Source organism: Scophthalmus maximus, chromosome 7 (assembly GCF_022379125.1).
Source record: "Scophthalmus maximus strain ysfricsl-2021 chromosome 7, ASM2237912v1, whole genome shotgun sequence".
Classification (NCBI taxonomy): Eukaryota; Metazoa; Chordata; class Actinopteri; order Pleuronectiformes; family Scophthalmidae; genus Scophthalmus; species Scophthalmus maximus.
This window is the reverse complement of record NC_061521.1, coordinates 2,666,344-2,681,925: the sequence shown is the minus strand read 5'-3', so window position 1 is coordinate 2,681,925 and position 15,582 is coordinate 2,666,344. Positions and strand designations below refer to the sequence as shown.

The 15,582-nt window shown below is 40.8% G+C and overlaps 1 protein-coding gene across 2 annotated transcripts in view; it reads right to left on the bottom strand.

The window, feature by feature from the left end:
- Nucleotides 1-15,118, bottom strand: part of si:dkey-106n21.1 (solute carrier family 23 member 2) — a 40,267-nt gene extending 25,149 nt beyond the window's left edge. Inside the window, exons 1-3 of one of the 2 annotated variants that reach the window (XM_035643178.2) lie at nucleotides 14,784-15,118; nucleotides 6,159-6,311; nucleotides 1,376-1,533 (exon numbers count right to left, since the gene is read on the bottom strand). In XM_035643178.2, coding sequence (XP_035499071.1) covers nucleotides 1,376-1,533; nucleotides 6,159-6,311; nucleotides 14,784-14,855 — 383 coding nt within the window. In that variant the 5' untranslated portion in view covers nucleotides 14,856-15,118. The remainder of the gene's footprint in view (nucleotides 1-1,375; nucleotides 1,534-6,158; nucleotides 6,312-14,783) is intronic. The other variant, XM_035643177.2, reaches the window with a different exon arrangement.
- Nucleotides 15,119-15,582: the final 464 nt, after the last annotated feature.

Sequence of the window (15,582 nt, the reverse complement as noted above, 5' to 3'; positions counted from 1 at the left end):
AATAAGGCAAAGAGGTTAGAGGGCAGAGGACAGCAGAACCAAATCATATCAGGTATCTGCAGAGTAGAAAGAACTGCGACCTGCACAAAGCCTGAGATTTTAAATTCAATTTTCTCAGCTGATTTAATCAGGAAGAAAAAAAAATATTGGTGCAAATGCCTTTTGAGTGGGTTGAAATGCACCTCAGCAAGAATTTCACGGATTGGTGCTACAGGAAAAAGCAGATCTCTAAACCGGCTCAAATTGTTCTGACATAGGGTTAGTTGCACAGAGGCCGAATTTCACAATAGCACCGTTTTGGAATCTGTCTCAGTGCAACATGGAACAGGGATTGTATGATCCAGTTTCTTATTTCTTAGAAGGAATGCAGCCTTCTTGCTTGAATCTAAGTTAGCTGTAAATTCCCAACTTCAACGGAACCTGGTTCAAGTTAAATACAATAGTAGTAATTAGTAGATACACTGATTTTTACTGTGACCCTGCAATAAATAATGTAACAATATTTCCATGCATTTTAGGTTGCATGACTGTGGGTTTTTATCCATCTTTTTTTTCTTGTTTTACAAAGGTGAAAAGTGCAATAAAAATACAGATTACCCTACTTATTATTCAGTGACAAAATGTATGTCCCTTTAAGCTTTTGCCAAACTGCGTTGGTGGAAAACTCAACAAAAGCATTAGCTGTTTGCTCAGCCTCTCTGGATTTGATTTTTTTTGGTAAAGTGCCAAACAGCATCCAGATTCACATCTCCGCTGTAAAAGAAAAAAAACTATTTCACAGACTAACTTTGGAGTGCACAGCGAGCTTTAAGGAAACTTATTCCGCAACATGTGCTGCTGGCTCGCTCTCATTTCTGCCTCTGGTGTCAGGCAGAGCCCGGAAGTGGATTGACTCACAGTTGAACTCAACGTGAACCACCTCAAGGGTCTCTGGGTGAAGCTGTTGCACACACAGCTCAGTGCTGCTTTGTCTACACATGAAGTTTATGAGACCACCGTTGGACCATAGGCGAGGAGGCAGTATGCGTGAGGCAAGGAAGTGAAGTAGCAAGGTCACACTGTTCGGAAAACGCGGCAAATGGTGGTTTCCTCAATCGTGGGAATATTCCTAACCTAAGCATTCCCTCCATCCGTACCTGCAGTAAATCTTAAACCTGAATGGCAATAGTTCACTCACACATGCACAAGTAAATACCATTCCACGGAAGGTTGGAATACCTGAGAAGTTCCGACCACAAGTGGAAGCTGTCAAATCTCAGGACAGTGAGTTAGTGAGAGAGAGAGAGCGAGAGAGAGGAAGAGAACGTGTAATCTTCTGAAGTACTACCTGCTACTTCTCAGTTCACAGGTGCTGTGAGACATTAAGGGGCATTACCTGGTGCCGACAGTCGTCTGCAGCAGCGTACATAATCCCGACACAAAGAATATGGTGGAGATGAGCTGGCTTTTGGCAGCGTTGTTGTCCCGAATGCAGAGGGGCTCGGCAAGGATGAGCGGGATTGCGATGATGCCGCCGAAAGCGAGGATGTAATGCTGCAGAGGCAACAGGAAGTGAAAAATGAACATTGTAAAAATATACTCCTGACCTTCACTCTTTATATTCTTCATGAGCGAATGCATTTATGTTTTTGTTTTTTCCCAAAGAAAGACATTCACCTCTAATTAACTCCACTGCAAACGGGATGTTCCAAAACCATACATTGTGACGATTGATGGAAAAAATAAGACGCTAAAAGCCCTGCATCAACAGACATGCCGTTTGATCAGTCACTGTGAGCTAAAATCTTTTGATGAAGTGCAGAATACTAAAGATGAAGATGTTGCACAGTTAATCGATTAATCCATCAGTAATCGACAACTAAATTAACCAACAACTATTTTATAATCGATTAATCGGTTCAAGTAGGACATTTTTGGGGGCATTTTTGAGCCTTTATTAAAGAGTGGGTGAAGACTTGCAGCAAAGGGCCGGTGATGTTGTGTTACTAATTGAGCTAACCGAGAAAAAATTCTCTGATTTCAGCTTCTTAAATGTGAATACTTTCGGGTTTCTTTGCTCCTCTGCGACACTAAACGGAACATCTTTGGCGTGTGGACAAAACCCCATGTCAGGTATTGGGAAACACGATCGGCATTCTTCACCATTTAATTACATTTTATGGACCAAACAACTAATTGATTATTGGGTAAAATGTCGCTAGTTGCAGACCTATTCTACACACCCTGTTTTCAAAAATCCTGTACAATGTCAGCCAAAATCTTTGCAACAAAATGTTTGTTTTTTCATCAATAAAAAAAAATGATTACAAACCATTGGTACAGTTTGTGTAGAAAACTGATAATTTTATTTCATTCATTAATATTACCCTGATGATTCCCTAATATTTCCAGCCTTTATTGACAGTAACTGTAGCAATAGAGACCTATAAACCCTTTGGTTAATTTAAAGTCAAATCATAAGTATTTGCCCTCTGAAATGATTTTCTGTCACTGGTATCACTTCTATCGTTCTATTTACAAAAGCGCAAGCCTGTATAATAATTTGTCATTACTGCGGGATGAGTCAATATTTTTTGATATGAGAATTAATATCAGTATCACTCCCTAATTCTATCAGTGGCATGCACCATGTCTAAAGCAACTAACCTATTTTTGGGGGGGAATTACTTTGAAGAACTTTTCTTTCTTAAATTGTGTTTCAAACTACAAAACAATTCAGCATAACCATTTAACATGATGTTCCGTATATTTGTATATTTCCTATATTTGTAGATAATCTCAAATTTCCCCTTCAAATTGTTGTTCAGTTTTGCCAAGCTACATCCCCACTAAGTGAACACTCAACACAAGGTGGGTTGATATGACAGATAGTCTCTTGCACCGGGCCTTAAAAATGAAGACAGATGTTGATTGGCCTCACCAGATTTATGGAGGTATTTTCAAACCTGACCATAAGTCAGAGGGAGGTGCCTCAGGTCAGTTTCATGACAGGAAACTGAGAGGATTCCCTCAGGAAGAAGGCTCTTGTTTCTTCTCCAGTAAGCGCATGTTCATTTCAAATCAAAAGAAGCTCCTCGATCTGTACAAACTGCAGTATGTTCAAAAAAGTGAATGTGGAAGTGAAAGGTATGTTGTATCTGTGACCAAGGGGTCACTTCCTGGAAAAATCTCAAAGGTGGGAGTAAATGCTCAAAACCTCTTTCATGTTTTATGTTCTTGTTTTAATTATGTCATGGTAGAAATATATGACAGTGGAATGGAATGTACAAATAAACATGCACTATGCACAATGAAGGGAGACATTATTCAGAGAGTTTCAGAAAGGCAGATGTGACCTTTTGTACCAAACTGCATTACTCTCTTGTACATTAACCAAAACCTGAAACTAATGAATTATCTCTGATTTACTAAATCGGTTTCTTCTCCTTCTCAATGTTTCGAATTCATTCGACAATAAGGCCAAAAAGTACTCCAATATGCTTGAAATTTCCATATGCTATGTTGTTTACATGCTCCCAAGAAATATAATAATAACATGTGTAGAACCAAATCTAATGTGGCAAAATGACAGTCAATGAAAGACATGTTGAGTGCAGTTCCCGAAAAGAACATCTTACAACTTCAAAGACAACAATTATCATGAAAGACCGAAAATCTGTGACAATTCATTACAGATTTCGGTTTGTCGTGATATTTGTCTATATAGTAAAGGAAAGATATTTGTTCTGCCTCTTTACCAAAGATCTCAATTAGAGCCCGAGATCGGAGTAAACCAAACCACACTTTGTCCCAGACAATAAACAGTATTCAAATTTTTTATTACATATTACACATTTTGTTACGTATGAAACTGACCCGTTTTTTAAAATTTTATTTTTACGATTTATTCATTAAAAAAAACAACAACTATATATTGTTAAAACTGTTTTACCACTTTAGAAGGAATGAATGGTTTCAAGAAGAAAATGAGCAGATTGCGTTTTATGACTGATGTTATAGGTCTGGAATGGAATGGAATAAAGTTTTGTTTTTTCCCCCCAAATAAGATGGAGAGGGGACATTTCTATCTCGATGTCAAAGTTGAAAGGATTTAAGAAGTGACTGATGGTGATGGAAACCTAGGCAGCATCTTTCAGTGAGCCCAGGTGTAGCTGAGGGTTAAGGAATGAGGGGTCCAGGCGCTGGAGATAACTTACGAGCCTTCTGGAAGAATCTTGATCTAAAGTGAATCGAATGCAGACTTAACCTTTCAACCAGTGATGAAAAAGACCATTATTTAAGTATTGTACTTTTGAGTGTATACTAGAGTATTTCTATTTCATGGTACTTTCTACTCCACAACACTTATGTTACAGTTTTAGGTTGTCTGCTATTTTTTGTTCTGTGGATAATACAACAAGATTTTTTTAGTTTTTTTTTTATATAACACATACGGGTTAATAATAATAATAATAATACATTTCATTCATAGAGCACTTTACATTGCTAAAAGTAATTTCAACATTCTGTCTAATATGTCAGAAGCCAATACTTTTACATCAGCATTTAGGCACTGCACAATTAGTTCAATAGGACTGATCATGCAAGACTTTTATCTCTGATGTAACAGGTATTTTGCTAGACTTTTATCATGTGGGTGTGTTTACTTAAGTGATTTATTAATCGACATGATATAGCATATACAATTAGCAGCCCCGAGGTGACCCAGATGACATGGACACATGGTGGTTTTGCTTGGTTTCAGTCAACAACTTTGGAACAGCTCTTCCATTTTGTGTTTCCTGCTTTAAAGTTCCTCATAAAAATGCCACACTTGTTGTTGCTCAGTCTTGACCTTTGTCAATATAAGATTTATATTTGAGTGGCCATTCCCATTTGGGCATATTTGCCTGCTAAATGATCCTTTCCATCCACAAAGGGTGTTTTTTTTTCCCAAAAACAACATTATTGCTCAAAAGAACAAAGATGCAGCTGGGTGGCACGTAGCCCCCTCCAGAAGTCATTATACTGATACATGGGAAAAGGGATGCAGTTTGTTCTCAAATAAAAATAATTATTTGACAGAATGAGGTGCTGGGGGTTCCAGGAATTTTAATGCTGGAGGAACAAGGTTTACGAACAACAGGGTTGTCATAGTTGTAAAAGTTATTGGGTCCAACTGTGAAAAAAGAAGAAGACATTCCCTCCGGGGACATCAAACCCTTCTCTTCTCTTTTCTTTTCCTCTCCTATATATAGGTGATTTTGTAACAACATGCAGCCACAAACAACATGATGCTCTTCAGATTACTTGTACTACACTGTTGCCCTGTAAAACATGTCCGGTACAACGCTGTATTCTACTGGAAAAATGAATAACATGCAAAACGTCAATATCACCGCATGTAACTTCTCTCACAGACACAAAGTTTGATTTTTTTAAAATTTAGTTGTACCTTTTATGCGTTCAAAAATGTGTGTTGACTAAAAGTTCTCTTCAAAAAGAATTGGACATGAACAACAAATCACAGGTGGAAACCGGAGCAGCCAGTAATCATAATTTTAGCAGCAGTCTTTCGACGGACATGGTTCTCGTATCATACTACCCAGCTGGAAGGAATTAACTTTAAACTTAATAAATGTAATGTACTTAAGTACTATACAGCACACAGTATGTTCTTTTATCTTCCTTTGTCTGTGGCTTACCGGTGGGGCCTTTAACGCTTTAAAAATATCGAACAATACCTAAATTGTTGAATTATCACTTCAAGTTAATAAAAAAGTCTCGGGACTCCCTTCTAACTAAATTTACTGCACGACTGCATGGATGCTCTGCTCTGGTTTGTGCCTCCTTGCGCTATCATAAAGTAGAGTTTGAAGTTTTAGAAATGCCACAGGAATGGCTCCTAGTATAGAAAGTAGCAACTCACGTCACAATAAAATACTCCTACTTAGAATGGCCTATTAAATATAAGTAGCAATAGATGAGCCTTTGCTGTGAAGTGGCAGCCCTTTATTTTCCATCCACTGTTCATGAAGTATCTCCAATATGCTACTACATAAGCGTTCAGATGTTTAGCTTAATGTGTATTCTTCATTCCACTAGAGGCCAAAAAATCAATTTGCAGATTCACAAGGACGCAATGACACTGGACCGAGCCGGCTGCGAGATGACGTTACCTGGAATCCAAGGAGAATGCAGAGGTACCACGGCGGCCGGTCGTTTAAGGAGTAAACCAAATCTCCACCTTTGTCCGCAGCCTCCTCCAGGGCCTCTGTGTGTGGCTCCTCAATGTCCACCGTCAGCTTCGGCTGTTCATCACTGTCTTTGCCCTGAGGAAAGGACCAGAGCAATGTTATTCATCGGAGGGACATAAAATGAGAAAAAACGAACCTTTTTTTTCCTGCTTTAATTCCTGCCAGACTATTTGGACACAGACTCCCACCACTACATTTTCTGTCAACACACACTAAACCAGTCACTCAGCGTTTCTGCAAGCATACCACCGACTCTCATAGAGCCGGAGGTTTTCCTTATGGTTTGTTTTTTTTCCTATGCCTTTGAAAGTGAAGGGAAAGCACTCCGTCTTCGGTGTATTCTAAAGCTGATGGTATAGTTTAGTTCAGAAGAGAGACAGAAATAATAAGTGCAGGCGAAAGGATTTCACGTGAGTGATAGTGTGTGGAGATGTGGGTGATAGTGGATGATGTAAAGGAGGAACAACATGTCTTCTTCCAAAATCTATCAAGATGATGTTCGTAAAGGTAGTTAAAGCTGAAGTTTCGAACCTTGTATGGACCATTTCGTTCATTTTGAAGAGCAATTGTGCGAACCCATTCTCCTCCGTCACTTTCAGTGTTGACTAAGACTGAATTTGCACCAAAGGCTGCACAGAAAATGAATTGTTTCTGACTGCATATAAATATGCAAAACATAACTCCATCAATCTTATTTTGTAGACATTGCTGTGAAAAAAAGTCGTCCTGACTTTTTGTTTGGTATGTGTGGACGCAGGTATGTGCGTGTGTGTGTCCTATTGTTCTCCAGACAATTCAATTCAATTCAATTCAATTTTATTTGTACAGCGCCATATCACAACATACTGTACATTGTCTCAAGGCACTTTACATAGTGAGGTCAATATTACAATATTACAGGGAAAACCCAACAAATCCCACAATGAGCAAGCACTTGGCGTCAATTCGTTTGAATCAAGTCTTTGTAGTGCTTGTAACAGAATGGTTCCATGAGAGATGGTTTTATGTGATCATGCCATTTTTTCTTTTTTTGTTATCAATCATTGCCGATGAAAACTGAAAAAAAAAAGGTTGCTTTCAACAGATACCTCTGGAGGGCTCAGGTATACTGGTGTGCTTTGGTGTCAGCTGCAGTGTCACTTAACGTTTGATAAAAAGCTAGTTAACTTTAAGTTTACAATATGTGTGATGCACTCGTAATATATATATATGTATCTCTATGGGCGCTTTGAAATGTTCAGACTTCATGGACAAAGTCATCATATGCAATCTGAGAACCAACAACTCTGTGTGGTCCAGGACACATAAGTTAACACACTGCTGAAAAGAATGTGACCATTATGTGACCCAGACCACCTCCAAATATTGTTGTATGTAAAATAACATGTCAACGTGTACGCAGTGTGTCTTCCCACCTGTGCTTATGCCAGGTATGCACAAGGCCAAAGTGTCAACCATATCACGTAAATTATGTTAACTCCCTCAGTGTTCAAATTTTCAGAGGCAACGTCGTTACCCCTTGCCGGACTCACCTCAACTCACTCTCACGAATACCAAAAGAACCTTGAAATCTCAATTGTATTTCCCCCAGTTCCTTTATTTTTTTCTTTGCCATTTTTGTTGGCTAAGCACAAGACAAATGGACATCAAGTGCTGTCTTCTGATCGCCGGGGTAAACGTCACACGGAAGGCAAAGACAGATGGAGCAGCTCAGCTGGTTTAGTGAGGAGAGAAACAAGTCTCAACACAAGCGACGGCGATGTGATTCCCTAAATGCGGTCTTTTTTTTAATAGATACGATGATTTGAAGAGAAGCGAATAACACAAATGGACTGGTCCAGGTTTTCATATTGATACGATTGTTGGATTATGGAGGATCGATTGGTTCACGACATCAACTCAAAGTTAGCTGTCACGAGACTTTGAGCGGGACAGTGAATTATATTTGTTTTCCCTACCTAGCTATTATCAATTATTATTTTTAAAGTAAAGATGAAACGGCAGATCAAACATCATTTAATCATTCGTTAGGAGTGTGGTGGTGTTATCTAACACTAATATGCTGGGTGGCTGTCATGTAATATCTGCAACACGTTAAAAACTGCTCATGAGGAGGGTCTCAACATTCAATCTGATTGATCTGCTATAGTTGAATGATGTATCTAAACTTGTCACCATAGGAACAGGGATTAACTTTGGGTGGGAGCCACAACTAAGCGCTGTGTGCGCATGCCTGCGTGCTTTTCATGGGTTCGTGATGGACAGGTAGCTGTCCAGGGTTTTTATGAGCATATCCTTTGTGAAAAAGTAATATGGCAGCGGATGCGAGAGTGACCTAAACTATAGTGACTATTAGGACCAGGTAGTCCTTAAGTGTCACCTGATATCTGAGACCGAGGGCGGTCTTCAAATGCTAAGAGGTCAACTCCCTTTTAAAAACAGGCCACAATTGACAGATAGGCTTCCTGGAGGGTTTGTAAAAACCCGTTTGAAGTGAAAGCCTGGCTTTGTGGTTACAAAGTGTAAACACTGCGAGTAAGCAATTGGTCCACTAGGAATCAAATAACGCCAGTCATTACAGTATACTGTATAAAGTACCTCCCGATTATATATTTTCAATATAAATTTGTATATAAAGTATATTAGGGGATCGTCCCATGCGGCCCATGAGCTGTGTTCAAATGCAAAGAGGTCACTTCCCTCTTAACACAATCCACACGTTTCCAAAGTGTTTGTACGGGTGTAAGTCTGATAACAGCAGTGTTTGAACTGTGAGGGAGGTATTCAGGGGCGCGTCTACAGTGTTTTGTTGTTGGCATCTGAAAAAAATCTGTTTCACAACAGATTACAGAATACATGCATTTGAATATGATGTGTCACGCTGATCGTAACCGTACTTTTAATGCTCTGGGTAAGCTTGTCCGGCATTATGTTCGACACATGGATGTAAGACTGACCGCACAGGTCACTCTGATGTTTGTTCTGCCAAAAAGGATGAAGACCCAAACGTTGCTGGACCTTCTAGTTTCCACAGCATTACGTCAGAATGAAAACCACTAAACAAGATAGTTCCAGAAAAAGTTGTTGTTACCTCCCGTTTCCAAATCAAATTGGTGAAAAAGATATTAAACAAACAAATCCAATGCGGATTTCGAATAACCGGCAGACAGCGTCTTCACTGGTTTGTCTCTATAGAAGTCTATTAGAAAATGACTCTCTTTCTCACGTGATCTATAACGTCAGTAAACATTTTCCCGAGGACTTTATGGTTCAATTGCTAGTTTCAAGTCTTCTTCAATGCAGCATGATGTTCCCTTTAGTAAATTTTGGTCCCTTTAGACGATAAAGCACCATAACGTGAATACAGCGTGATTGACAGCGGGTCCGTCCAATCTGTGCATGGTTGCAGGTGCAGGTGAGCGCGCAGTAGATGAGCTCTCAGTCAGACCCAGCCCCCCAATTCTACGTCCGGTTGGAAAAAAAAAAACCCAACAGGGCGCTGGTCAAAATGCGAGGCTTCAAAAACTCAAGCTTTCTGAAGGAAGTAAGAGCTTAGGTATAGTGACGTATGCGGCGACAATGCAAGGACATGGTTCAATACATTTTTTACAAATTTGTTGGATTCACCAAGTTTGGTTTAATCTCAATTATACATTAAAATATCATGGGATCCCCTAAGGTTCAACTTATCTCTCTTATTGGCTTGAGAGTCCTGTAACCACAATGGTCAGGCCAACCTCAGTTTTGCACCCTGGTTGAAATGCCTTGACAACATTAGTCAAACATCTGTCTTATGTTCATATATGTCTCAGCCTTTTATATACCCTTGAGGCCGATTCCTGGTTTATTAAGTTTACGCATGGAAAATGTTCTCCACCTCAAAATATCAACAGCTTCGTGAGAGGGAGAAGCCCGCATTGGCCGGACGGATGCTGTCGATGTTTTGTTCCATATCACGGCTCTCGCTCTGGAATGTTGCCATCTGTCTGAAATCGCACACCAGTGCAGCAGTACAACGGCTTTTTAAGTTTCAGTGCAAACAAGCAAAGACATCATGCAGTAATTAAGCGTCATAATGGTACTATGGCGGATCTGTATGAATGTACGCACACACACACACCGTGGATATTAGGGTGTTGGGGCATTCATGCACAGCTCCTTCCTTTTACACTTAGTCCAAGGAATAGGGCCTGAGGCGTTTTTGTCACGAGCCCCTAGGCTACTGTTGCCCCCTGTGTCATAAACTGGACTCGACTAACTCAATCTGAACCATATGTCTTGGGGAATTGTGTCTGATCACTGAAAATTAATAGCTTCTTGACTATTGGGCCGTCCCTTCTCGCAGGATGGCTCGCATCTCAACATGTGAAAACACCCAGACTGCTGTGAATTTGAGGATATATCACATCAAAGTCCCGTGAGAAGAGGGGAAAGCCACATGCCATGGCCCCTTCACTCAGAAACCTGTTGTGTCTCCAAGGGTGAGTCTGGCGCCCAGTCAGCACTTCAAAGAGAACACCTTGTTGTGCCCATCCCACAGTCGCATCTTTGTAACATGATGGTCACATGAAAATAGGAGAGCCTGTGCACATGTGGACACATCTGCACCGCATTTTCCGCCCTGTCTTTGATTTACACCCGCGTCAGTAAGCTCTCTCAGCTGGTGGTGCGTGCACGAGCGTTTTGCTCCTCGCATCACATGACCATTTGCTTCCATCTAGTGGTTATCTCCCTGCACTCCAGTGACCACGGGAGAGGAGTCAATGTACAGGGATGGGGCCAACAAAAACCAGAAGTGGAAACACTGTTGTGCAACTATCGCTACTGCTCTGTATATACTAGTTATATTTTTATATTTTTATGTTATATTTTGTACATACATATTGCTTTTTCTAATTTTTTCTATATGCTGCTGTCCACTTTGCTGCTGTAACGCCCAAATGTCCCCATTGTGGGACGAATAGAGCTATATCTTATCTTATCTTACGCATTTCCCTCATACTACAATAAGGATTAACTAATTTATTACAAAATTTCAATGGAGATTTTATTTTATTTTTTTGTTCTTGGTGGCAGCCAAAATCTGAGAGATAGATATTCAGTTGCCGAACTGTGAATGAGATACTGACCAAAACTACAACTTCCCTGACCGGGGACATTTGTTGCATTTCACCCCCCTCGGTCCAGGCGGAGGTCTGACTACTTCCTGATACTGTTAGATGAAAGGGAACATGAATATTAACCATATTAACAGTTCTATCTGCTGGTTACCTCATTTGCAAAGTACTGTGGTCACTACAGCCAGCAGACGAACAGTGGGATCCTTTATCTCGACTAGAATGTGATGGTGGTTAATCATCACTGAATGGGACCGGTGCGATTACTCTGCGCACGATGTCATGTGCTAAGATGTATGACCTCCGTGTCACAGCTGTGATGTTACAGTTGAATAAGCTGGGCATGGGAAGTCCCATTAGTTCACCCAAAGCACATGTGACCTCCGAGCGGCTCCTTGTGCTCGGCGACCACAAAGCACACTTGAAGAAAACTAACTGAAATTGATGTTATTGTTGGGTCTGTAGTTCCAAAAACGCATCAACAACGTCAACCCTTAACCACGTCAGCCTTCATCTTTCTTACATGCAGTGGTTTCGGTTTCGTTTTGTTGTTAAATTATGAACCAAGTGTTGTGACTGGTTAAGAAAAAGCAATGCACAAGCCTCATGTGAACGTTTGCAGAGTGGATCGAATAGAATAGGGGTAAACCACTGCGTTCACACCAATACGCAAAGCGAATTATTCGCGTGACGATATTACACTCCGAGTCAATTGAACGGGTATACGCAAATTTCACGTCACTGGCGCCTTTGCGAGGCGAATGACGTGAAGACGCCAAATCTGCATCATTCAGTTCACTTGCTTGAGTTAAAGTATTTGCACTCGAGCCAAATATCCTCGTGACACAATGTCTCCAGGCGCCAGTTGGTGTTGAGGTCACTCACGTCCGTTACAGAACAGAACGGGCAATTATTTGCACAAAAAATTTGCTTCGCATGTGGTGTGAAATTACTTAGAGATTTTTGGTATATTTTACCCAGATCACTGGACCATTATGTTGTTTTTCCTTGTTTTTATTGCCGTCAAAGTTAATGTTCACATATGCACACTGATTAATCGTTTCTCTGGCACGTAGCCGAATCTTGGCTACGTGCCCAGGTCAGGGAGTGTGATAAACACTTTGAATTGTCGTTGACGTGCTGTACAAATAAACTTGCCTTGATTTGTTCAGAATTCCTCTTCAAAAAAAACAAGAGTTCACATCGGAACACTTGTCTTACCTGAAAGCGAGGTAAAGTCTTCTCTGGTGCAACAGGAGGTAGCTGCAAATACAGCGACAATGATGGTACTGTGTAACTCGGCAGCACCGTTGTAAATCTACAGTATATTGCACTTTTCTAGTCACGTCAACACAAGTTACATTCACACATCGCTGCTATATATAGCAAAGCTTTTCCTATGTCTTTCATACTGGCCGGAACTTAGGGTGTAGTACCCACTTTGGCACGCTGTCTCGGGGGGAAGCGGGGATTCGAGCCGCCGACTCTCGGGTTGGTGGATGACCATCTTTAGCCCCTGAGCCACCGCCGCCCCTGCTGCCATGTCTTCTCTGCTGCGCTCAGCACGATATCAAAAGCAGTATCTCTCTATGTTAACATATTTGACATACCTATCCTAGCTTTTATACCTTGTTCTCAAACCTACGATGTAGTGCACCTATACATTTCAAGAAAATTGCTAAATGTTCTACATCCAACACACATTCAAGACAAGTAAACTGAGTTGTGTGTTCTTTGGCCTTCTCTTCGTGAGACTTTTGACTGAGTTTGTAGTTACAATTCACCAGATTGTATTTACCCGTTTTGCATTTTGCCACATATTTGTCACTTTGAATGAGTAACCAGCATCGAGGAGCAGCTCAAGGGTCAGAGTTACTGTGCCATGACAAAGGCTCCTGTGACCAGAGGAATCTGTGCTTGATTCACAAGCTCACCTTTGTGTTTGGAGTTCAGCCTCTATCCTCCGGTGATACCTGAGACCCTTAGAAGGACTAGCACTACTTGACTTCCCCTTGAACAAAAACTCCCTTGTCTAAGCAGCGAGTCAAAAAAAATGAAAAAAAATGCATAAAACACTTGCTTGCTTTCCAGTTCAATGACTTTGCGCTGGTCAGCTCCAAAACAAGACAATTAGTAAATGAATAAACTGTATCCGGTGTCCTACGTAAAAAAAAAAAAAAAAGGGTCCACTGTGTCTTTACTAAATAATATCTAGGCATACATGCCTACTGAACAGCATGGGGGACAAGGAGGGCCAGCTGCTATGTGCTAGGGGTTTCATCCAAAATAATGAATTGAAAAATATCTTGAATCTTAAAGACAACACCATACTTACTGAAATTGTCTCACTATTAAAGCATGACTGCCCCTGCGTTTCAATTTCACACTAGTCTTAATCAGTTACCTACTACCATTAGCCTGAAGGAGGGGCCGCTAAAGCGAACAAAAATGCGCTTCATTTGGAAGTGACAATCACTTCACTGCCATCCCGTTGTAGCATCTAACATATACAACAGTCACAATGGAGAGAAAAAGGTTACTGAAGTGTGACTCTTTACATGCCCAAAGCCAAAATAAGGAATTATAAAACCTTTAGCTGGATGTCAAAGTTAGGAATCTCATTTCTTACAAACATAATCCCTCATGCAACATGAACTTTGAATTCACTCTATATTAGAGTCTCATGTTGGAGTGTCAGGTACTGCTCAACATGTGATAATAATAATAATAATAATAATAATAATAATAATAATAATAATAATAATAAATAAAGCCTTTGCCCTTTTGCAGATATTGACCAACTGATGTGTCACACATCTGCAAGTTTTGTTTGTGTTCCCATTCTTCAAAATTCTTCTTCACTCAGCTGTATACACTTGCGCACCCCATGTGGCCGGACCTTTTTGCCATTCTCTCGCACACGCGCGCACGCACACACAAACGCGCGCGTGCACGCACACACACACACACACACACACACCACGTGTGCACGGTTCTATTCACTTTTTTATTCTGTTTCTGACCATGCTCGATTTCGAGTCATTTCTAGTGTTTAGCCCCCGAGATCTTTGATGCAGCCCAACTACTCTCAAGGCGGATCTTCACCACAGTTTTTCTAAAAATCGTACGATTGATTCGACTCACATAGCTTGTCATTTGTGGAACACAGGCACAGTTGGGGCATTTCACATTCCACAGTGGCTTACACGTAGCTCTCACTGCTGTAAGTAAATAGCACTGTACTTTGCTCTCTCTGGCTCCAATAGGAAACGATAAAAAGTTCATATGAAGAAAAAACAGCTCTCCTGTCAAAAGATTTTTCATGTGACTGTTCCTGCTTACAGTACAACTTTAACCAGTATTTAAAACTTTGATCTTGTTAATGTCACAGAGCCAAACTTGAAGGTGTTAAAAATGACGCTTCACTTACCACAAACGCAGGATTGACTGATCCATGGTCCTTGTGTCCGAGCTCTATTATCTCCTCCGTGGTGAGTTGCATCCTGGTGAAGAAGGCAAGGTGGCGTACAGCTGCTTTTGAGGATCTGCTCAAAAATCACAGACACCCGCGGCGGCAGGGAGGCTCACAGACCGACCGCAGAGCGAGGAAGACAAGTGACTGCCTCAAGTCATCGGGGAGAGTGAATATCTGAGTCAAAAAGAGCCTCTGAGATTTTTGTGATCTCCTCCGCCACGCTGAAATGTTTCTGGTCTGCTGCTAAGTGAATGTCGGCTTTAGCTACCCTGACTTTCAGTCATGTGCCTGCTGTTGTGTGACGATTGGTTCCTAAGCGAGTGGACAAGCAAGTCTGTCACATGAATTGATTTTTCATACATTTTAAGAGAGTCTCCTCTCATCTTTTCATAGCTTACCTGGTCCTTTTTTGGGAGATTGAGTCTCATTGTGCAAGGTCGCAGTTTATCTTCGGTGTGTCTTATTTGATTCATGGCTGTCTCTCCGTCGTTTCACCTGTACCACATTATCACCACTATGATGCTTGACGTTACGGGCGGATGAGACTGACATTATGTCCCGAACAGGACATTGTGTTACACTGACTCCCCGAACACATTTATTTATTCCTCAAACTGGGAGTAATGCCTGCAGTGACACTGCGCACAGTTTGATCAGTTGTAAAACAGAGACTTTGAAACTTATCAAATACCTTTTGTAACTCGTGTTTACAAAGAATCTTTTCTTCTTAACACCAGTATTAGTGCTTATTTAA